This window comes from Vombatus ursinus, unplaced genomic scaffold (assembly GCF_900497805.2).
Source record: "Vombatus ursinus unplaced genomic scaffold, bare-nosed wombat genome assembly UNPS02009205.1, whole genome shotgun sequence".
NCBI lineage: Eukaryota > Metazoa > Chordata > Mammalia > Diprotodontia > Vombatidae > Vombatus > Vombatus ursinus.
In genome coordinates this window covers 47122594-47146000 of record NW_020948983.1, presented here as the reverse complement: position 1 = coordinate 47146000, position 23407 = coordinate 47122594, and the positions used below count along the sequence as shown (strand labels likewise).

Here is a 23407-nt window from a genome sequence, read left to right as displayed (position 1 = left end):
CTAAGGCACGCCCCTCACCTCTCTCCGGCCCCTCCTTCTCCTAAGGCACGCCCCTCCGTCGCAATCACGTGGCCGCGCGCGAGCCACCGCCTCCTTCACTCTCCCATCAAACCCACCCCCTCGGAAGATGGAGCATGTGCAGAAGGTGGTCCGGAGTCTGTCAGTGGCGGCCCGGGCAGTAGGTGAATACCTGTGGGCTGGTGTGAGATTCCTCAAGGCGGGCGCGGGGTGGGCGGTCGGGTCCGAAGCTGAGGAGACCTGCCTCCGCTTCTTGTCAGGGAGCAGAGTGGACTTAGAGGTCTTAAGCAAACTGGACGAAGGTGAAGGAAAAGGTTTAGAGTTGGAAGAGACTTTAGAGATCATCTAGTCTTCCCCATTTTACAGATGAGAAAACTGAGGCTCAAAAAGACCAAGGTCACACAGGTAGTAAGTGCTGAGTCAAGATTTGAACCCAGGACCTCCGACTCCGCTGTATTAGGCAGAACCTGCGAGCAAAGTGCCCCCTAACCCAATCAAGGGTAGCTGGGTCCCTCTTCCAACCCACTGGAGAAAACCTAAACATTTTGACATCCTTTATCAGTGTTCCGCAATTGTGGATTGAACTGGGATTTTTTTTAAGGGGTGGGGGGTGGTTAGGGAGAGGTGAAACCATTTGGGGACGAAACCGTCCTTCATATTCAAAACCCCTGAATAGAACAAGGTAGTCCTTCCTGCTGAGGAGGCCAACAGGGTAAATGCTGTTTGTGGCAACCTACCATCCCCAGAGGTCAGTGGAGATTAAGTAAGTTGGGTAAAGGTCATTTAAGAAGGCATTCAAAGTGTGTTCTTTCAATCTAAATTATACCCCATAAAGTAGTAAAAGAATCAGATCCAAAGCTTATAAAACATCTATGATGGTTTATGATTATATCCCATAATGATGGTGAACACGTTGCATTTACAGAAGCTAATGAGAGTAACTTAACATTCATGTAGCGCTTACTATGTACCAGGCACTATGCTAAGTGCTTTACAATTATTATCTCATTTGATCCTCACAACTCTAAGAGTTAAGGAGCTTTTATCATCCCCATTTTACAGATGAGGAAACTGAGGCAAATGGTTAAATGACTTGCCCAGGGTCACACAGCTAATAGGTGTCTGAGGCCAGATTTGAACTCAGGGAGATGAGTCCTTATGACCTCAGGCCTAGCACTTCATTCACTTCACCACCTAGCTGCCCCTCTGTGCTAAGCTCTTGGGGAAAAAGGCAAAGAACAGTCCCTGCTCTTAAGGAGCTCACAGTCTAATAACTGCTTCCTAACTTAAATTCTGCCTCCATTTCTTCCCCTTCCAAGTGGTTCTAACCAGTTGCTGCCCAATTAATCTTCCTAAAGCAGTTCTCCTTAAAAGGCACCAAATTACCTAATGAGTAAAGGCCATGCTTAACCTGCCATTCAAGGTGTGCTTGTGTGTGTGTGTGTAATTTGTTAAATAATCTAGAATTGTGGTAGTAGCTGGGATACTAACAAAAACAAACCAATCATAGGCCTCAAGTAGCTTACACTGGAAAGAAAGCAACATGTAGGTATATGTTAAACACAAATAAAGCAGATATAAGGCAACCTTGAATGGGAAGGCATTAGCAGCTAGATTTATATATTAGGTTTATATTGGATCCTAGAGGTAATAGGAAGACACTGAATCTGTTGAGTAGAGAACTAAGATAGTCAAATCTGCACTTTGGTACTGTATATAAGATGGATTGGGGTGGGGAGAGACCAATTAGGGTATTGTAAGAATTCAGGGAAGAGGAACGAATATCTGAACTAGGTCCTAAGTAGAGAGAAGGGGTCATATTCAAGAGATGTAAGGATAGGATTCCAAAATTTAGCAAATGATTGGATATGTTGGGCAAGGAAGAGTTAGGAGTCAAAGATGATACCCTAGTTACAAACCTGAGTCATTGGAAGGATGATTATACCCTCAACAGTAATAGAGAAATTTGGGAAAGGGGGAGGCATTTGGGGGAAAGATAATGAACATAATTTATTTTGAGATGCCCATGAGATATCCAATTCAAAATGGGCGGTAGGCAGTTAGTGATATGGGACTGAAGCTCAAGATTGATTTGAGAGTCACCTGCACAGAGATGATACTTGAACCCATGGGAGCTGAAGATATCTCCAAGTGAGAGACTACAGAGAGAAATTAGAAGGCCCCATGACCTATCCTTGGGGTACACCCACAATTAGGGGATGTGACAAGGATGATGATCCAGCAAGAGAAAGTGAGGAGTGATCAGACAGGAGGAGAACCAAGAGAGAAGAGTATCACAAAATCCAGATAGGAGAGAGTATCAAATGCTATAGAAAGAACAAGAAGACTGAAGATTGAGAAAGGGTCATTCAGTTTAGCTGGTAAAGGATCATTGGTAGCTTTCGAGGAGAGCAGTTTAAGGTAGATAATAATGTCAGAAGCCATTTTGCAGAGGAATTGAAAAGCATAAAAGGAATGAAAGTGGAGGCAGGAAGTGTAAACAGGCTTTTCCATTCTCTTCACTTGCCCCAATCAAACTTTAGCCAAGCTGTACTTAACACTGTCTGAGCTTTTCCCTATTTCTCCATGCTTTTGCTCACATTTGCTTCCTGAAATGCCCTCCACTGCCAGCTCCATACATGTTATTCCTACTCATCTTTTAATATCTAGCTCAGATACCATACTCTGTGAAAATGTCTTTGCAGTTAAGCGGCTCTTCCTCTGAATTCCCATATCACTTTGGACCTCTTTATTGAACTGTATTTGGGTACATATAAGCTCTTTGTAGGAACTGTATTTAGATGGTCTTTGTATACCTCACTGGCATGAAGGACAATGCTTTGGACATGACATTTAATAAATATTTGTGGAATAAATGATTGTGCATTTCTTCTTCTTTTCCCTTTTCTTTTTCTTTTTTATTCCTCCAAACAGAGGATTAACTGTTGTTTTGACAGGAAAATACAGAACTGAAGTGGAGACCTGAGCCAACCTAGGTGAGGCTGAGGTTGGCAGTCTTCTAAATTAGTCTTAAATCTTAACTCAGGCATTGGCATCCACAGGCACCATATGAGTTGATTTTCAATAGTGTAGGACCTACTGCCACAGCATTAAGTAAAACTGCAAAGTATATCTTGACTTCCTTCTTTGAACCCTTTTCCCATCTCCTGCATCTTCTTTTTTCCAAATGGTCAGTGTCCTATTGCCACCATCTGTGTAGTATCCCTCATCCCTTTTAGGTTTGCCCCCCTGCTCCAGAATTGTCCTGTTTTTTTTCTTGTTCATTCCCCTATTCTAATAAAAAATAATCCAAGCCTTGACTTCTACTAATCACAGCTAGTTGTTGGTCTAATTTATGGTTCCAAGCATAGGACTTTTATACTGTGGTATGAATGACTTAATCACTAGGTCCACTTCACCTTGCTGTCTGTCGTACACAAAACTGTCATAGAAATTAGGATGTGATTAAGTGTATGGCAAAAGTCAAATATCAATGCACAAGAATTTGGAAAAGGAAGGAATCATTTAGAATTAATTCAATAATGCATGTGTTATAATGATGTGAAATCCAGTCTTGCATGAGCTAGATTTTTAGTACCACTTGAGACTAACAATAAATGACAAGGCGAGGCAACTGGGGAGATGCATGGAACTACCTTAAACAGTATTATGAACAATTTTGGAGACTGCTAAGTTAAAAAAAAGAACTTTTACCAGCCCATTGTCCACATGAGCCAATTTTGTAGCCACTACAGATAATACTGCACATTATCCAATTCTCTCACTGCATGCTAGCTTACCATTTTACTATTCCTTTGATATAAATGCTAGCAGATAAAGTTAGAGCTCATTCAGTCTTTCACAGAATAATGTGGTAGAAAATATCAGCCTGATTGGATATGTCTACATATTTGTAAGACTGACTTTAAAACTCCAATACACCAGGGCTTCATCAGACCATTGTCCTTGGGAACCGGCTATGTTATGGGTTCTCTGCGTGAAGACCATTATAATCCCCTTTGGGGTAATTCAGTAATTAAAGAACATAGTATGGAATGTGAGAAAGATTCCATTCTGTTTTAGCGCTTTTTAGCCTCAGAGTTCCATTGTACAGTGTTAATAACAGAAAAGACTTTAACTCTGGGGCCCTTAAATTCCGTTTTGTGACCCCAAATTTTGTCGGAATGTAATCTTTTGCTTTCTTCAGTAAATAAGTAACATTGTATACTATCAAAGTGTTTTTCTTTAAGAGTCAGCAACAGATCAGTGTTGCTTAGTCTTTTCTTCTGCTAAATGTTATGCTCTAACATCAATTTTTTTTATAATCGACATTATACTTGAACCTTATGCTACCATAATTCTGATTTTAGATTGTTTTGTTTATGTGATGATGAGCATTAAAAAAGGTTTTTTTAAAGCTTGATACTTAAAGAACAACAAATCTCAGTAACAAATAGATGAGGAAGTGTTTCTGAAATGTGTAAAGGGTATTGAATTTGAAGTGAGTGAACTGGATTTTGAATACCAGCTCTGCTACTTACAACTCATGTGATCTTTGAAATAGCACAATCTTTCTGTACATCAATTTTTTTTTCACTTGAGGCATTTCATCCATGGCTAGCTGATAGATAAGGTCTCTTCCTGTTCTAAACCTGCCCTAAAAGCCTGTTTTGATCATTAAGCACGTATAATTATCTCAAAGATAGGTGTTCAATTGTCCCACAACTAGTTGCACATTTCTCTCCTTTATCCTATAATAGGAGGGGTGGGAGCGGAATAAAAATAATAACTGCTACTTTAGAGGGAATTCTGATAAGTAGTTTTAGTGTTTCCTATGATCTTCAGTTTAAATTTTATTTTTCTTCTCAATTCACTATTTTTCCAATTTAATGTCATATGGATGGAACTTTGTATTGCTGAAGGTTATTCATTTTAATGAGCTTAACCGTAGGATTTGAGAACCTTCATTCTTCTTGTTCTATACCTTATTACCTCTTGGTGAAATGTGGTATACTTTAGGGATTGGTGATTTTGTTGGTGTGACTATTCCCAGCACCTACAAAGATTGAAGCACATCCACAATTTAGGAGATAGTGTTACAAGAGTTAGCCTGGCTGTCAGATTAATCACACTGCAGCTAACCTGGTAATTAGTGTTTCTGAATTTCACTGGACTCCTCCTAGGACAACAGATATACTGTCACTGAGCCATATTGAATCAGGCAGAGTTTGGAGTTTGCTATACTTGCCTTCAGCAAACTATGCTGGCATGGCAGTGTGGCATAATGGATGGAGGACTAGCCTCAGTCAGAAGTACCTGAGTTCAAGTCCCTTCTTGGATACTATGGCAGGTGAAATATGAAATGACTAAGCAAACAAATGTTCAAACTTCTGAGCATATTGATTTATTAAGCAATGCATGCCAATTGCATAACACATTGGAACCAGGGTTCCTCAGCTTGGCAATGGACCTTGAATACAAGGGGAGACAGATTTTTATTCATTAAAAACAATTAATCAACTAAGACCAATTAATTAAAAGAAAATTATTAACCAGGATACAAAATTATGTACTTTGATTTCTAATTGGAGGAAAGATTAGGGACTTTCCAAAGTGGGAGGGGGGAGAGTGAACAGGTGAGATTCCCTAAAATCAGAAAAAGAGGTGTCCCACTCCCCCCATGTGTCTGTATTCAATCAAAGGAACATAGAAACAATAACTGATTGACGAGGATGGAACCGATTTTCAGATAAGACATATGGATTGTTTGAGATGCAGAATTTTGAGAAAACTCTTTGGATCTGACTGGGTTGCTAGTCAGCATAACCTAGGTCATTAGTTAAGGGTCTCTAAGCAACAGGTGGTCTAGCTTCCTAGTCACACAGAGCTAGGTTTAAAACAATGCAATAAGGTTTTCTCACAATTTTGAATAAAGTTTTCTCACAAGACAAAAATTGGACTAGACCCATAATTAAATAGAAAAGGAACTGAGCTAGCTCCAGAATTGAGTCACAAGATGGAATCAGAGTGGTTCACTCAATTCCCACTACTACTTGATGTTTTAATTCCCTAAATTATGTTGTTGTTAGATCATTTCAGTCATATCTGATTCTTCATGACCCCATTTGGAGTTTTCTTGGCAAAGGAATGGTTTACCATTTCCTTCTCCAACTTGTTTTACAGATGAAGAACTGAGGCAAGCAGGGTTAAGTGACTTATCCAGGGTCACACAGCTAATAAGTGTCTGAGGCTGCATTTGAACTCAAAGATAAATCTTCCTGATTCCAAGCCCAGTGCTATATCCGCGCATCACCTAGCTGCCCCAGTTTCCTCAATACATACAGGCTTTGTGACCCTGGGCAAATCCCTTAACCTCTCACGACTCCAGGTGACTCTAAAACTATAACTTGTAGAGCAAATACTGGTCTTCATTAGTAGAAGTTTCCTTTCTGGGAGTTCACTATACCATTGAAATCACAGATCTATTTCAACCCAAGGTTAACTCCACACTGTAATGAGGCATTAGAGTAGGATCAGTGGATGACCAAAATACTACTTACTTAAATATGTGATTATCTTTTCAATTCTATCAATCAGTTTTAAAATGATTATGAACTATGTCTTCTTTTTACTGGTCTTAAGTGAAGCTTAAAATGAAGTTTTCTGTTATGACAGTAGTTATTTATAATGAACAGAGCTAAGCATTCATGCTAGGAATTCTTCATTTACCTTCTCTGAATTTGTTTCATAATTTCCTAAAAGTGTTAGGTATACACAGGAGAAGATAGAAGCATTTCCTTTTATTTTTTTTATATTTCTAAATAGTCTATAGTACCCCTTAAAATAATAATAGTACAGTAGAATATGCATATTTAGATTTTTATTAAAATTATAAAAGTTGTACATTGATTTTCAAAAGAATTATACCATTGTTGTTCAATTTTACAGGGGCTTTCATCAGGCTGCAAACTCTCACTCCAACAGTAAGAACTTTTTCAGGATCACACTCTCTGTCTCAGAATGTTCCAGAAACCTTGTGGAATCTAGGTCGATTAAATCATGTAGCGATTGCAGTACCTGACTTGCAGATGGCCAAATCTTTCTATAAGAATATGCTAGGGGCCCAGGTAAGTGAGGTGGTCCCTGTTCCTGAACATGGTGTCTCTGTTGTTTTTGTGGAACTTGGAAATACTAAGCTTGAATTACTACATCCCTTGGGAGACCAAAGTCCGATTGAAGGCTTTCTGCAGAAAAACAAGGCTGGAGGAATGCATCATATCTGCATCGAGGTATTGTGATTACTTACCTAATATTTTAAATATTTTTTTCCCCACAATTATCTTTGACTTTCTAAGGCTATTGATGTCATTAAAACAACTTTTATTAGAGATCTCCATGGATTATATTGGTAATATTCCCAAAACATTATATACGCAGTCTGCCCTCAAGACATTAAGAAAATACTAAAATACTTTCACCATTTTCTAATGAAATACAACTAACTGTTCTTTAAATCTACAGAAGTCTATGTCTTGGGAGTCATTTTTTCTCTTAAGGGTTTGTGTGATTTTTAACATTTGATTTGTATCTAATAACAATGCCCAGAAAAAACTTGAGTCTTTCAAGAAGAATGTACTTGCTCCATAATGTCTTATTTGTATTCAGATAAGACTTGACTTTTGAGGTACAGAAAGTCACATTTTAGTTAGACTTCATTTTTCAGAACCTTAAGAATAAAATAAAATAAAATATTGAATCTGAATATAGGTCAATTATAATCCAAAAGAATCTTGGGTTTATTCATAGATGTCTCCTGTAATTCAGGTCTTTCTTAGAATGGATCATAGCATTATATTCAAAACCACGGAAGCCTACAAAGATGAGGATTGGTCACTAAATAGAGCTCTGTTAAGACTAACACAGAAAGCAAAGCCAGACCTCTTAGAGTGACTCATTTACTGTCAGCTATCGCTTCTAGAAACTTTAATCTTATTTGTCTCTAGCATCTCCACTACACTTGGTCTTACCATCTACTCTGACCTCCAGACCTCTTCGCATTACCATCTGACCTGCCAGTAGACCACCAGGTACTTACATCCACCCTGCAGCAATAGTGCCGCTAGGTGGCGCCATAGTGCACAGAGTGCTAGGCCTGGAGTCAGGAAGACTCATCTTCCTGAATTCAAATTTGGCCTCAGAAACTTGATAGTTGTGTGACCCAGGAGCAAGTCATTTAACCTTGTTTGCCTCAGTTTCCTCATCTGTAAAATGATCTGGAAAAGGAAATGGCAAAACACTCTAGTATCTTTGCTAAGAAAACCCTAAATGGGGTCACAAAAAATCTAACATGACTAAAATGAACAACAAAGTAGCAATTTATGTTGATGCCCTCAATTAGAATGTGAGTTCCTTAAGAACGGACTTGTCTTGGTTTCCCATTTGTATCTCCACTGCTTAGCACAGTACTAAACACAGAATGAGCCCTTAATGTTTTTTTCATTCATTGTCAGTCATTCATTGATTCGCCTTGAACCCTATAAGCTAGGTAACCAGAGAATCAAATTTACTTGCAATGACCTGGGAAGACAAAATGCCAAGTGTGTGTGAAGTACATTTAAAATAAGACTAATTTGCTTCAGGGGAAAGAGTAAAGTATTCATGTAGTATATGGACTTTGTAAAATATATTTTGGGTCTCAAGGGAACTTTTTTGTTTGCTTTCTGGATTTGAGCTGCCTTTCAGATACCTAAACTTAGTGAATAACTAACCTCTAGGTAAGAAAGGAGAGATGTGACTGGAACAATTTCAAATACACATTATTTAGAACAGTATTTCACCATATAAGTTACAAGAAAACTAGTTTTAAAGTGAGTCAGAATGCAACCTAGCTTATGTAATTAAGTATTTTGAAGAGTTTTATATAGACAATTGAGTGCATCAATCAACAAACATTTACTAAGTGCTACTCTGTATCAGAAACTGTGCAAGGTACTAGGTATACAAAAACAAAAATGAAATAATTTCTTCTTTAGAGGAGCTTGTAGTTTAGCTGTGGGAGACAACACATACACAGGAGAGAGGCACAAAATAGATACAGCATCATTTGGGAAGGGTGGAATTAGCATGTAAGGGAATTAGGACAGATTTCATGTAGAAGGTAGAAGTTGAGCTGAGCCTTGAAGGAATATAACTAGGAATCCTAAAAAGACAAAGTGAGGAGGGAACAAGTCCAGAAATGTGAGACAATGTAAAAAGAACAAAGATGAGAGATGGAGTGCTGTGTGTGAGGTACAGTAAGAAGATCAGTTTAACTGGACCACAGTAGGTGTGAAGGAGAGTAATATGTGGTAAATCTGGAAGAGTAGGTCAGGCCAAGTTGTGAAGAACTTTAAATGCCAAACAGAGGAGTTTATATTTGCTCCTAGAGGTAATAGAAAACCTTCCAAATTTATGAAGTAGGAGAGTAGCATGGTCAGATCTGTACTTTAGAAAAATATCTTTGGCAGCTTTGTGGAGAGTAGTTTGGAGTAAGGAAAGATTTGAGGCAGGGAGCACAATTGGGAAGCTATTACAATAAGCCAGGTGAGAGGTCATAAAGACCTATACTAGTGTGGCAGCCATGTGAATAAAGAGGTTGGAACAGATTCAAGAGATATTGTGGAGACAGAAAAGACAAGATTTAATAGTAGCTAATATTTAAATAACACTTTAAGGGTTGCAAAGAACTTTGCAAATATCATATCACTTTATCCACGTAATACCCCCGTGAGGTATGTGCCATCATTTTTCTCTTTTTTACAGATGACAAACCTGCCACAAATAGATGTTTAGTGACTTGCTCAGCATCATTCAGCCATTAAGTGACTAAGGCTAAATTTGAACTCAGGTCTTCCTGACTCCATGCCCAGTGCTCTATCCATTGCACCATTGAGCAGCTAATTGGATAAATGGAGTGAGGGAGAACAAGGAGTTGAGACTGATGCCAAAGTTGCATATTTGGGTGACTGCAAGGATGATGTTACCCTCTCCAGAAATAGGAAGGTTTGGAAAAGGAGTGGGTTTTGGGGGAAGACAGTGAGTTTTGTTTTGGACATGTTGAGTTTAATGTGTCTGTGGGATATTCATGTCAAACTTTCCAATAAGTATTTCATGATATGGAGTTCAGGAGATAGACTAAAATTGATATGAGAGTCTTAATCATAAGGATCATAAACCCATGTGAACTAATGGGGTCACCAAGAGAGATAATGTAGAGAGAAAAGGAAAGGAATTAGGATAGCCACTGCAGGGGTGCTTGAGATGAATGATAAACCAGCAAAGGCAACTGAGGAAGAGCCAGATAGGATGAGAACTAAGAGAGTACAGTCATGAAAACCCAGAGAGAAGAAAGCAACTGAGAAGAAAGGATGGTCAACAGTTACACGAAGAGGTCAATGAGAACTGAGAAAGGGCCACAGAATTTGGTTGTTAAGAGATCATTGGTAACTTTGGAGAGATCAATTTCGGTTTCCACATTTCAAAGAGCTATGAAGAGAATGACAGGAAGTGGAAGTAATAGGCATAAACCTCTTATTCTCAGAGGCTGAGAAGGGGATGAGAGATAGAGGACAACAGCCCGAGGGGGAAGGGTCTAGAGATGTCTTTGTTTTTGTTTTTGTTTCTTTAAGAATAGGTAAGATGGGTATATTTGTAAATACCACGAAGGAATTAGGAGATTGGGAGAGGCAGAAGATTAGGGAGAGTGGAGACATCATTATGGGAGAAATTGGCTAGAGAAGATGGGGATCAAGAGGTCGATCCTGGCAAAGATAACAGCCCTTTCTTCATCAGAGATGACAGCGCGGAAGGGAAGATAGGAGGAGGATGTCATAGAGCTGTGAGATGTAGAGAAGGGGAGAAAACAGAGTTTATGGCAGATGGCCTCCATTTTCTCAGTAAATTGTAAGGTAAGGTTCTGACCTGTGAGGGTCATTAGAGAGTTATTGTAGAAGGCCTGAGGAGGGAAGAGAAACAATTCAGATGGCAGTATCAATTTTAGCAAAAGTCCAAAGGCACCTTTCTCTTTGTAAAGCCAATTCCATTAAAATATTCTTTATGTAAGGGGCAAAGTGATCCTTTAAGTTCATTATATTCCCTATCTTTTTCTGTCATAAGTAGAATATTTTAATCATGCTTCAGATTTATTAATCACCTAGTATTAAAACTTCAGGAACCATTCTCTATGTTTCTTAGTGCAACAATCTTGAAAGCAATTAGTGGATTAGAATTAGTAAGTGGCACTCTGAAATACTATTGAGGGCTTAGACAGAATCCCCCAATTTTTAGTTGCTATGGTAACTTGTCATTGGGTGCAAATGCAATTAAAACTTATTTTATTAATTTAGATATTCACTCTACATAGGTATGAATTGGAAACGTCTCATGTAAACCTAAAAGCTACAAAAGATGACACGACTTCCATAGAGTGCTACACCTAACTTAGAAAAAGGACTGCAGATCAAAATTAAGGTCAATAGATGAGTGAAGAAACTTTTAAATTATATTAGCAACACATCCCAGGAGTTCAAAACTCATCACAATCATTAATTAAGTCTTTTAATGCCCCTGTGAGTAAGGTAGAGGAATTCGTATGTTATGGAGATGTTAAGAAGTTAATTGAATGACTAAAGTATCTAGAAATAAGCTCCAGCTATTTCCATTTAGTTCATTCTGAATTCAGAACTTCAAGTTTCTTATATGTATAGTATAACTCAATGGATTTATATCCTCTGGAGGGTCACTAAAACATGATTCGCTAAAGCATGTCTGTCTGAGACCCTGGCAAAGGAGTAGCAAAGCGGATGTCTATAGAGTTTTAATGGTCAAGAACAGAGATTTCCAAAGTGGGGTATCCTCACTCCATAGCATGTGCAAGACAATTCATTGGGATGAAGAAAGAAAATATTAAAACTTAGAACCAGGCCCTTTAGTCACTATCATGAAGTATTAAACAAAGATCTCAAAAATAATGAAGGATATTCAATTACATTGCTCTCTTGGAGAACAAAAAGATACTTTAACTCTTAAGAAATGAAATTTTATAGGGACATTTCATAATGTCGCAGTGGATAGAGCACTAGCGCTGAAGTCAGGAGGACCTGAGTTCAAATCTGGCCTCAGGCCAAACACTTAACACACTTACTAGCTGTGTGACCCTGGGCAAGTCACTTAACCCCAATTGCCTAAAAAAAAAAACAAACAAAAAAAGAAATGAAATTTTAAATTGTTCATTTCATCTTTATCTCATAATTTTAAATTTCTATTAATATAGTAGTACACATGTATATAATTTGCAAACATATATATTGTGTGTGTGTGTGTGAGTGTATGTATGCAGTGCTCTTAAAGAAATTTAGAGATTCCAGATCTATAGTACTAGAAAGACCTGGTTATTTAATGCTTCAGTATTATATAATAGACCTCCTTAACAATATCAGAGATAGGACTCACTGCAGTTTTTAAAATCTAATACTTGATAGATACTTTGTAGACATTTCTGTTGAGGAAAAGATAAATATCTTCATTTTGCAGATAGAGAAATTGAGGTAAAGAACAAGTAAGTAATCAGTAGATCACATGAATCAGAAGCAGAATTGAGCATAGAACTCACTTTTCCTAACCTTTTTTCACCAGTTCACTGATTGTAATGAGAAATATCATTGGCAAGTAGGAACATGGCAAAATTATTACAGGACAGTAAGCCAGCTTCTTCAGGATGAATTCTACTCTTGGAGGGCAGAAACTATGTACTTTTCAACTTTGTAACCCTAGTACCTATCATATAACAAATGCTTAATAAATATTAGTTGAATCTAGAAATATACTAGCTTTGCTGTTTTCAGATAATCATGCAGTTTTGAAATGATCTTAACCCTCATTACCTTAATCTCTTATTTCTGTCCTAGGCTATCACTCTTGTACTAGCTAAACTTTCCTCCTTTCCCTTTCCCTTGGTGAACCAGTTCAGTTCTACACTGACCTCATCTATTAAGCCCCTTGCCCCCTTATCATATGCTGATCATGCCTTCCCAAGCCTCTCAGCCTTGGACCACTTTTACCATCCACTGCCTTTTCTCCTTCGCTTGTGTTGCTAAACCAAACTGGAGAAAATCGCAAAACCATTCATACTACAGAACTCTTTTATACCTCCCCAGTTAACTTACTATCAGAGACTGCTAGGTGGTACAATAGATAGAGCACTGGGCCTGGAGTCAGAAAGACTTCTGAATTCAATTCTGGTCTCAGACACTTATTAGCTGTGTGACCTCGAGCAAATCACTTAATCTCTTTCTGTCTCAGTTTTATGTAGTTACCTCTGACTTCTGTTTGGTGTTCAAAGCACTTTATAACCTGTTTCCCTCAGTCTTACACCTCATACTGTTTTATGCCCCCCACACCCTTCCCCATACTGTGCAATCCAGGAACACTGACTTCCTTGCTGTCCCTCCAATTAGAGTGGCCATCTTCTGACTGACGTTTTCACTGGCTGTTTTCCATGCCTGGATGCTCTCTTCCTTCATTTCTGCCTCCTCACTTCCCTGACTTGCTTTAAGTCCCAGCTAAAATCCCACCTTCTGCAGGATGCCCTTCTAATTCTACTTAATTCTAATGTTTTCTCTATTTTAATTATTTCCAAATTAATCTAGTATATACCTTGTTTATACATAGTTATTTGCACATTGTTTCTTCCATTAGGTTTTGAGCTCTTTGAGAGCAGAGATTGCCTGTCTTTTACCTTTCTTTGTATCCCCAGTGCCTAGCAAAGCCTTGGCACATAGTAGGTGCTTAATAAATATTTAACTGACTGACCCTGAAGGTATCTGCTGCAATATAACAGTTTCATTAATATTGTATAACAAATATCCAGAAGTTATTTTCCTACAAAAAAAAAAAAGCCTTGAATTTCTTTTTGGCTTCATGGCTTGGTGATTTTTTCTTACTAGCTATATTTAACCTTTTATTGCTATACCTTGCTTTGAAATGTCAGAGCCACCCATTAGGGGAAAAAAAAAACCTAATTCAATCAAACTACATTTGTTCATTTGGGGCTCTGATGTCTCATTTGACGATTTTCATAAGCCGCAATAGGTCTTCAAGCCTTTATTCTGCTCCCAAACATCCTACCCATCACTGCTAGAGTAATTTCCTGAAGCACAGCTTTGATGATATCATTTCTTCCCAAAAACCTTCAAAAGCTGCCAGTTTTCTACTCAAATCCAAATTCCTTAGCCTTAGCATTTTAGACCTGTCACAGTCTGGCTTCCATCTGTCTTTCAAGCCTTCTCTCACACTCTTCGCCTTCAAATACTCTACTCTCTAGTCAAATTAAACTCTTCATTCTTCCTCAAACTAATGTTTCCATTTCCCAGCTTTGGTCCTTTGTTCAGGTTGTATCCTATGTTTCATTCATTCTCCTATCTTCTCCTTTATAATCATTCCCTCAATTCAAGGCCTTCCTCAGGTGCTCTCTCCTTCCTTCCTCTCTTTCTTCCATTTCTGAGTTTAGTGCTATTTTGAGTATCTGAGGTACCAAAAGTATGGTGTCCAGATTACTGAGGCATTACTATATTTAGAAAATGTTTAAAAGTATCAATTATTTTAATATCTGTAGGCAATTTCATTCTGCTAAGACCCAAGTGTCTTTTAAATTCTTGACTAGTCTTGCCAAAAACTTAATCTCTTAAAAGGTAAAGAGAGAAACTACTATTTAGAACTTAATTCTGATGAACAAGGAAGAATTGGTTTGATGTACAAGTGATAGGAGCCTTGGAAACAAATGATAATATAATTATGTAGCTTGTAATCTAGAGGGGAAAGGATGCAGAAGATAGATGGGATATTACATTAGGATTTAGGAAAACATTTTAAAAGCTTGGATAGGTATGGCATAGGTTCATAGAGTATAAAAGTGAGTACAACTTAAAAGAGAAGTGGTATTAAAAAGCAAAATTCTGACTACATAATAATAAATTATCTTAGAGAAGAAGAAAAAGGTTTTTTTATTGTCATCAAAGAAACCAAAAGACTTCTATAAAAGGTGACAGAGAGGCACTCAAGACTAACATAAAAGAATTACATAAACTTTTAAGAATAATGCTAGGTGGAGTAAGTTCTTAAGGTAGTTGTACAAATATCCAGAATAAGTGGAAGTTTGTGAAGAATAGCTAAGGAAAACAAAAAAGATTTTATAAATTGTGTTCCATTTGAGGGATGACTTTTTAGACAGCAAGAATTAGAAAGTGATAGATTCAGTGTAGTGGCAGAAAGCAAAGATCTTCAAGTTCTGTGCCATTCTTTGTTTCCCATGAGGGATCATGTTCTTCAGATTGGAAAAAATAGAAAGAACATAATAAAGAAGTAATTCAAGTCCAAGATAGTAGAAATGCACATGGAAATTTTAAATAAATTTAAGTGTACAAGATGAGTCACATCCCAAAGTACTGAAAAAAACTTGAAGTTGTGATCATGGAACAACTATTAAGAATCTTTTGGGGCAGCTAGGTGGCCCAGTGGATAGTTAGCATCGACCTTGGAGTCAGGAGGACCTGATTTCAAATGCGGCCTTAGACACATAACACTTACTAGCTGTGTGGCTCTGGGCAAGTCACTTAACTCCAAATGCCTAAAAAAAAAAAAAAAATCTTTGAAGGGATAATGGAAAATAGAAGTGCCAGAAAACTGGATACAGACAAATGTTCCAGTGCTCAGGGATTAGTAAAAGGTATGTTCCCTCCTCATCTCCACTTTCACTTCGATGAAAGGCCCAGATTCCCTTTCTAGTACTAGTTAGGAGCAATCTGGCTAAATGGACCTACCCAGCAGTAAATTTCATATTGAGGCTACTCTAAAATGACAGAAGAACAGGTAAGATCTAGAAGTGGCCAGCTGTGGTGAATTTTATTCAGGTGAAAGTATCTTGGCTTTCATAGCTTCCTTCAAGTCCTACATAAAACCTCATCTTCTATAGAAAGCCTTTCCCAACCTTTCTCAATTCTATTGCTTTCCCTCTGTTAATGATATCCTGTTCATTCTATATATTGCTTGTTTGTACATATTTGCTTGCTTGTTGTATCTCCACTGAGATTGTGAACTCCTTGAAGACAGGGACTGTCTTTTGCCTTTATAAAAAAAATCCCGGTTGCTTAGCACAGTGCCTGAGACATAGTAGATACTTAAAACATACTTATTGACTGACTAGAAACTGCCAACCAAGAAACTTGATGACAATATCCAGCAAAATTCTGTAAGAAGTTATTGAACACGTGTCTTGTAAATATATTTAAAAGAAAAGGTTCACTGAAGCTAGCATTCCTTCAGCCAGAGCATTAGCTTACCAACTGGGTCCTTGGAATATCTTGGGGTAACCTATGCACAGGAAGTGAAGTAATAAACGATTTTTTTGTAAGAAAGAATTTGTTGAAGATTTATTTAAAGGTGAATTTAAACCTTAGTAGATTGAACACAAGATGAAAGAATTTAGGATCCCTTTGAGAAAAAGGAGAAAAAGAAAATTTTAAGAACGGCTAATTTCAGGAAACCTAGGGCAATAGCAGGGGTGAAGGCAGTTTCTAAGAGGCAAAGGATTTTATGATAGTTGAATACCTCACAAACATACTCTATTGTGTGTACAAAAACAAATTACAACAATGATAGGTACATAAAGGACAGCATGAAATCCATTTGGCTAAACGGTAAACTATAGAGACCTCAAAGGCAGAAATCAGAGGAATACAAAGAAAACACATTCTCTTATAGTAAGTCAAAGAAAGCAAAGCAAGCAGACAAAGCACACACACACACACACACACACACACGCTGTAAGAGATATAAAAAGCAACCGAAAAATGCTATTTAATTTTATCAGTTAAAAAAAACACCAATAGATGATAAATGGCTTCCTCTTTTTTTAGGGAAAATACTAAAAATAAAAAAAAAACTATGACCAAACAATTACTTATGATAGTAGAGCTGGAAATCAAACTAAAGTAGGGAAAGAAATAGTTGAAAATTTAAAAGTTTAAAAGTAATGTGTCTAAATTTTAAAAGTTTAAAAATTTTAAAGTAAAACTATCCATATCAGCAGAGCCTGGTGACATGTCCTTTTGGATTTTGCAGATTTTATTTTAATACCATTTTTGGTTATTTTTGAGAGCTCTTATAATACAAAAGTGCTCGAGGCCTAGAAATCAATAATTATAGTGCCCAGCTTTTAAAAAAGAAACAGCAATGATTGCAGCAATTAAAGTTCAATCAACTTACCTTCAGGGTCTGAGAAGATACAGAATATTTCATTAGTTGATTTAAAAAAATCTAGGAAAGACAAAGCGACACAATAGGATGATTTTATTTCCACAAAATATGTCCAACCAAATTAATTTCCTTCGATGATAGTTACATGCCATGTGGACATGTCAATATAATATACTTGGACTTTGAATAAGACTTTTGATTCCATTCCATAAAGAATTTTTAGCAACAACCTACATTTATGTGCTTTATATTATATTACTATTGGATGGCTACACAGCTGACTAAAGGATTGTTCCCTTAGAATGTTGTTTATTGCTGTTTAATGACATTATACTATCCAGCTTCAGTTAATTTAGGGAAGGCTAGAAGGCAACGTTAGCCTTCCTTGCCCAGATAGAAAAACATCCACAGATTCACCATAGCTGGCCACTTCTAGATCTTACCTGTTCTTTTGTCATTTTAAAGTAGCCTCAATATGAAATTTACTGCTGGGTAAGTCCATTTAGACACATTGATCCTAACTAGTACTAGAAAGGGGATCTGGGCCTTTCACTGAAGTTTTCACTTTAAAAAGACACAAAATGCCCTTGGTTTTATTTTGCTATTTCCCTTCATGTGCACATGTCAAAAAAAAAAAAAGAAAAGAAAAGAAAAGAAAGAAAGAACATTTGCAATCTACTCATTACAGTGTTTCTTACCTATTCTCTTAACCTTGACTTTTAGCATACATCATTTCTGATCTCCTTTTTATACCTTCTTACTTTCTATATATTTTCCCTATTTCTAAAAAGTAACTAATAAACATTTAAAGGACTTATTTTAGCTCTGTAAACTCATTTCCCGAAGCTCTTTCATAATTTGTAAAGGATGTTTGTTGGCTGAGATGGTTTCTGGGCTCTTTTGTCTTAGATCCCTAGTACTTCATGTAGGCCCTTAATAATATTTACTTAATGTTGGCTTTTTTATTTGGCAACTGCTTTACATCAAATTCTCTAAGAAATAATGATAATCAGGATCAATCTCTATCCATGCCTCATTTTTCAGAGTCAATATTTTTTTCACAATAGCTTCAATGAAGCTATTGTGATTGCATGCAATATCTTCTTATCTTTATCCTTTTATTATAATTTGGTGTTAACTTTTTACTTTTGAAGTAGCTAGGCTATGGTTTGACTACATAAGAAGGCAGATTCAGAAATTACTCCCACATTAGTAATCAACTGTTTTCTGTCTGTTAAGATATAATCTATTTCAATTTTTTTCTATATTTGAGATTAACCATATCCAGTGCCTTATATCTTCTTGAAGAAAGTATTTATAATATATGAATGTGAGCCTTTTGCCTCTTTCACTTCTTAGTCATGAACTTGAATTCTAATTCTTGCTAGAAGGGCTTGGATGTTAATCCCTTTTCTTTTCTTTATATTCTTATAATAAACCTATTCTATGTTTATTGTTTTGGAAGCTTGATGCTTGCAGGGAGCTGGAGGGTCATTCAAGAGGTATGAGACAGATTCTGTTATTCTCAAAGGAGGCTTCTGGGTGAGAATACAAACCATAGAGAGTCTTAGTACACCGAACCTTCCAATATTGAATCCAGCCTAGTTAGGGACCCTAACTGACATAGGTTTCAAAAACCCACAGCAGATTAAAAGCAACAGACTGGAAATAGACAGGTACCCTGATAAACACTGAGAATTCATGAATGATATCAAAGGAGAATATTAAAAAAATAAACTAAAAGTAGGCCCAACAATATACAAAAATTCAAAACCATGGAGTTTGGGAGCCCATTGAGGATTGTATATAGCACAGTATAGTAACTAATATTCATAATGAAATTTTTTTATAAAGGTGTAAGGAAAACATTTTTGAAATATTTCCATCTAAAATCATTAAAAAGAATTTTAGCACTTAAAAGGGTAAAACCTTGACCATCTTCTAAACAGCTACCCATACTTATTTCCTAAGGGTGCTAGATAGTTAAGATTTTTTCTAAATAGGTATTATATGGGGGAATCACTGCCTAACCTTAAGAGTTGTATTGAACAACTCACTGAATATGGGTTTATGTTATCTAATCTCAACTGGCTACTCACTATTAGTAAGTCAGTCCTTTTAATCTTCCCTGATTTTCTATCCTACTTTCAATGTTACCTGTACCAAAACTTTTCTTCTTTCCTTAAACCTTCCACACTGTCTCTTCCCTCCACCAGTCTCATAGCTAAGAACCTTACCTCATACTTTACTGTTGAAATAGCAACTGTTTGCTGTGATCTCCTTCTTCTCTCCTCTGTAGTTCCTAGCTCTTTGACACCCCTCACCCATTCTCTCCTCCTTTACTCTTTCTGACAAAGTGGGCTATTATCTTACCAAGGGTAACCCCACTACACATTCCTTTAATCCCATCGTCTATTGTTTTCTCCAGTAGATTGCCCCCTCATATCCTCTCTTTCCTTTTCTCTCTTTTTCCTCTCCTCTAATCTTCAACTCCTACCTACTGGTTCCTTCCTCCTTCCCTACAAACATGTTGAAGTCTCCCCCATCTTCAAAACACCCTCACTAGACTCTATCATTCTGTTAAATGAGCATCTCTCTTATTCAGTCAAACTTTTAGAAAAAGCTATTTTTTTAACCTCTACTTCCTCTCCTCTTTTCTCTTCTTAATCCTTTGCAACCTGAATTCCAACATCATCCCTAAATTGAAATGGCTCTTTTTCAAAAAAAATAAATGAATAAGAAAGAAAAGGAAAGAAGGAAAGAAATAAGGAAGGAAGGGAAAGGAATACTCTTATAACCCTGCAGAGTATAGCAAAACAAATTCTCACATTGGTCATGCCTGAAAATGTATGCCAGTTTCTACATTTTTAAGTTCATCATCTCTCTGGCAGGAAGTATATGTTTCATCTTCAGTGTTCTGGACTTGTGACTTATCATTGCAGTGATATGAGTAATAAAGTCTTTCAATTTTTTGTGTGTGTGTTTTTTCCCCTACAACATGGTTGTCGTAAAAATTGTTCTTCTAGTTCTGCTCACTTCATTCTGCATCATTTCACAGAGGGCTTCCCATTTTCTTCTGAAACTGTCCATTTTGTCATTTCTTATGGCACACTAATATGCCATTATATCCATATATCATAATTTGTTCAACTATTCTCTAATTAGGAGGGTAGCTCCATAGTTTCCAATATTTGGCTACTATGAAAAGAGCTGCTGCATCTATTTTGATACATAAAGATCTTTTTTTTTCTTTCTTTGATCTTTCTGGGTTATTGGGCCTAGTATTGGTATAGTAATAGTAGTATACTGGGTCAAAGGGTATTCATATTTTAGTATCTTTTGGGGTATAGTTCCAAATTGCTTTCCAGAATGGCTAGGCCAGTTCACAACTCAGCCTGCAGTGTATTTGTATGCTTTTTTCCCCACAACCCCTCCAACATTTGTAATTTTCCTTTTTTGTCATCTTGGCCAGTCTGATGATTATGAGGTGGAACCTCAGAGTTGCTTTAATTTTCATCTCTCTAAATATTAGTGACTTAGAGCATTTTTCACTTGGTTGTTGATAAGTCAGATTTCTTCCTTTTAAAACTGCCTGTTCATATCTTTGAACATTTATTTATTGGGGGAATGGTTTAGTCTTAGAAATTTAAATCAGTTTCTTATATTATCTTGGATATGAGGCCTTTAACAGATTATTATTGCAAAGACTGGACATGAGACCTTTATCATATTATTATTGCAAAGATTTTTTTCCTATTTACTAGTTTACTAGATTTTAACTACATTAATTTCCTTATGCAAAAACTTTTAAATTGGGGCAGCTAGGTGGCACAGTGGATAGAGCACCGGCCCTGGGTAAAGGAGGACCTGAGTTCAAATGCGGCCTCAGACACATAACACTTACTAGCTATGTGACCCTGGACAAGTCACTTAACTCCATTCCCTAGCTAAAAAAAAAAAAAAACTTTTAAATTTAATGTAGTCAAAATTGAACATTTTAACTTGAATAAGCCTCTCTATTGCTTATTTAGTCATAAACTCTTCACTTATCTATAGATCCAAAAGATAATTTCATCCTTGTACCTCTTATTTGTTTATGATGTGACCTTTTATATCTAAGTCATGTATTAATTTAGAACTCCTCTTGGTATATGGCATGAGGTGTTGGTCTAAACTAGACAGCTGTCCAGTTTTCCCAGTAGTTTTTATCAAATTGCATTTCTTTTCCCCTTACTGCTATCTGTGACTGGATTTGAACTCACATTCTGTTCATGGTGCCACCTAGCTGCCCCAGACTATCATTTCCTCATTTTGGACCTTGTTTCTCTATTAATACAACATAAGATCATATTCTAAAGAGGCTTATCACCAGTAGATTGGTCATTAGGTGTTGAATTCTCTAGCCATGACAGCCCATGAAATAAAATACGAAATAGTCCTCCTGTAGTTTCTATAGTGAATGTGGCAAAGCACTAAAAAAAGAGCAAAGACAGTTCTAAGAATCACACCCTTTTCAAACAGTTTGAAAACAATTAGTTTAACTAATGTAAGTCTTGGTATTCTAAGTATGGGATCATTGTTCAAAGCAAATAGGAATTCTAGTGTAGGAACTGAACCATACTGATATTGACATTCTCTCCATAAATGAAACTAATGGCAATGCCAGCTCTTCCAAAGCATTCTTCCTTTTCCAAGCAGTCACAGTTCATCACTTTAATATGTTCAAGAATGTTGCTAGGGATTAAAGTAAATGTCATAGGTTTGTAGTTTGAGGATTCCACCTTCTTCCATTTTTGGAGCATGGGGACATTTGCACTTCTCAGTTGTGTGGCACCTCTCCTGTTCTCCTAAGATTTTTCAGAAATCACTGACAGTGGCTCAGCATTCACATGTGTGAGTTCTTTCAGTACCCATGGGTGTTGATTTATCCAGGCTTGGTGACTGGAACTCATTGAAAGCAATAAGGCTTTTTTTCTATCCACATATGAAGCTTTTGCAGTCAGGATGGTACCCAGCTTTTTTTAGTCTGAAAGATAAATGAGGCACCTGTGGATAGTAGGAAAGAATTTCACAGAATCTGAGAGGTATAAAGGACCTCAGTGGACATGTAGTTCAATTCATACAATTTACCCATGAGAATTACAATTTCTAACAAAGAGAAATTCAGCAATCTCCTTCCCTGGAAATTTTTAAAAGTAAGATTCTAATGTGTTTTGGATGATTTGTGTAGTCCTGACGGAAGACAAAGGATGTAGTTTAGAACATACGGCTGGCAGGTCACAAGCAGCCTACAACGGGTGTAGTCCAAACCAGATTAAAATGTATTTGGAAATATTTAACAAAATAAAAATACAATAAAACTTATGTAATAGTACATTTTAAAACTAAATAAATACATAGCCCACAGGGATCCTTATTATGGATTAGTGACTCTTGTTTCTATTTGAGTTTGACACCGCTGGTTTAGATGATCTCTCCAGGATCATTTCAGCATCAGGATTTGGTGACTGGATGTCCTTAAACACATTTTTTTTTTCTTTTCACAAGGTGGATGAAATAGAAGCAGCTGTGGCAGATTTAAAACAAAAGAAGATCCGTATTCTGAGTGACAAGGCTAAAATAGGTGCACATGGCAAACCAGTCATTTTTCTTCATCCTAAAGACTGTGGAGGAGTCCTTGTAGAACTCGAAGAAGCTTAATCTAAAGTTGTGAAAAATTTATAATGAGAGAATCCCCTATGAAATATTAACTTGTATGTGATCTTTGTTCAAATCCTGAGTTATGCCTTGATTTAAAAATTCAAACATCAAACTGACAGAAGATTAAATGGATAAAATAACAAAAACATTATTTATTTTATTTTTCTCTGATCTGTGGGGAAGCGGTTATTCAAACCTTTAATACAGTTGTAAAAATTATGTTTATGGAAATAAAATTATCCATATCTTTAAAATGGTATGAATACTTCTTGAATAGTGTGTGCCAGTTACATCAGAGGATTGTATACTTAGACTAGAATGTGTGCTCTCTGTATGGAGAGATTATCCCCCAAAGCAGTGCGTGCATTGACACCTTGATGGAGATGGAGATGGAGATGTA

At 36.8% G+C, this 23407-nt stretch overlaps 1 protein-coding gene across 1 annotated transcript; it reads left to right on the top strand.

Annotated features, from left to right (window-relative positions):
* Positions 1-63: 63 nt before the first annotated feature.
* MCEE (methylmalonyl-CoA epimerase) lies at positions 64-23155 on the top strand. The gene is made up of 3 exons (XM_027852037.1): positions 64-182; positions 6967-7307; positions 22855-23155. Exons 1-3 carry the CDS (start codon positions 128-130, stop codon positions 23005-23007), a joined length of 549 nt encoding a protein of 182 aa, XP_027707838.1. The 5' UTR covers positions 64-127; the 3' UTR covers positions 23008-23155.
* The last annotated feature ends 252 nt before the right edge of the window (positions 23156-23407 follow it).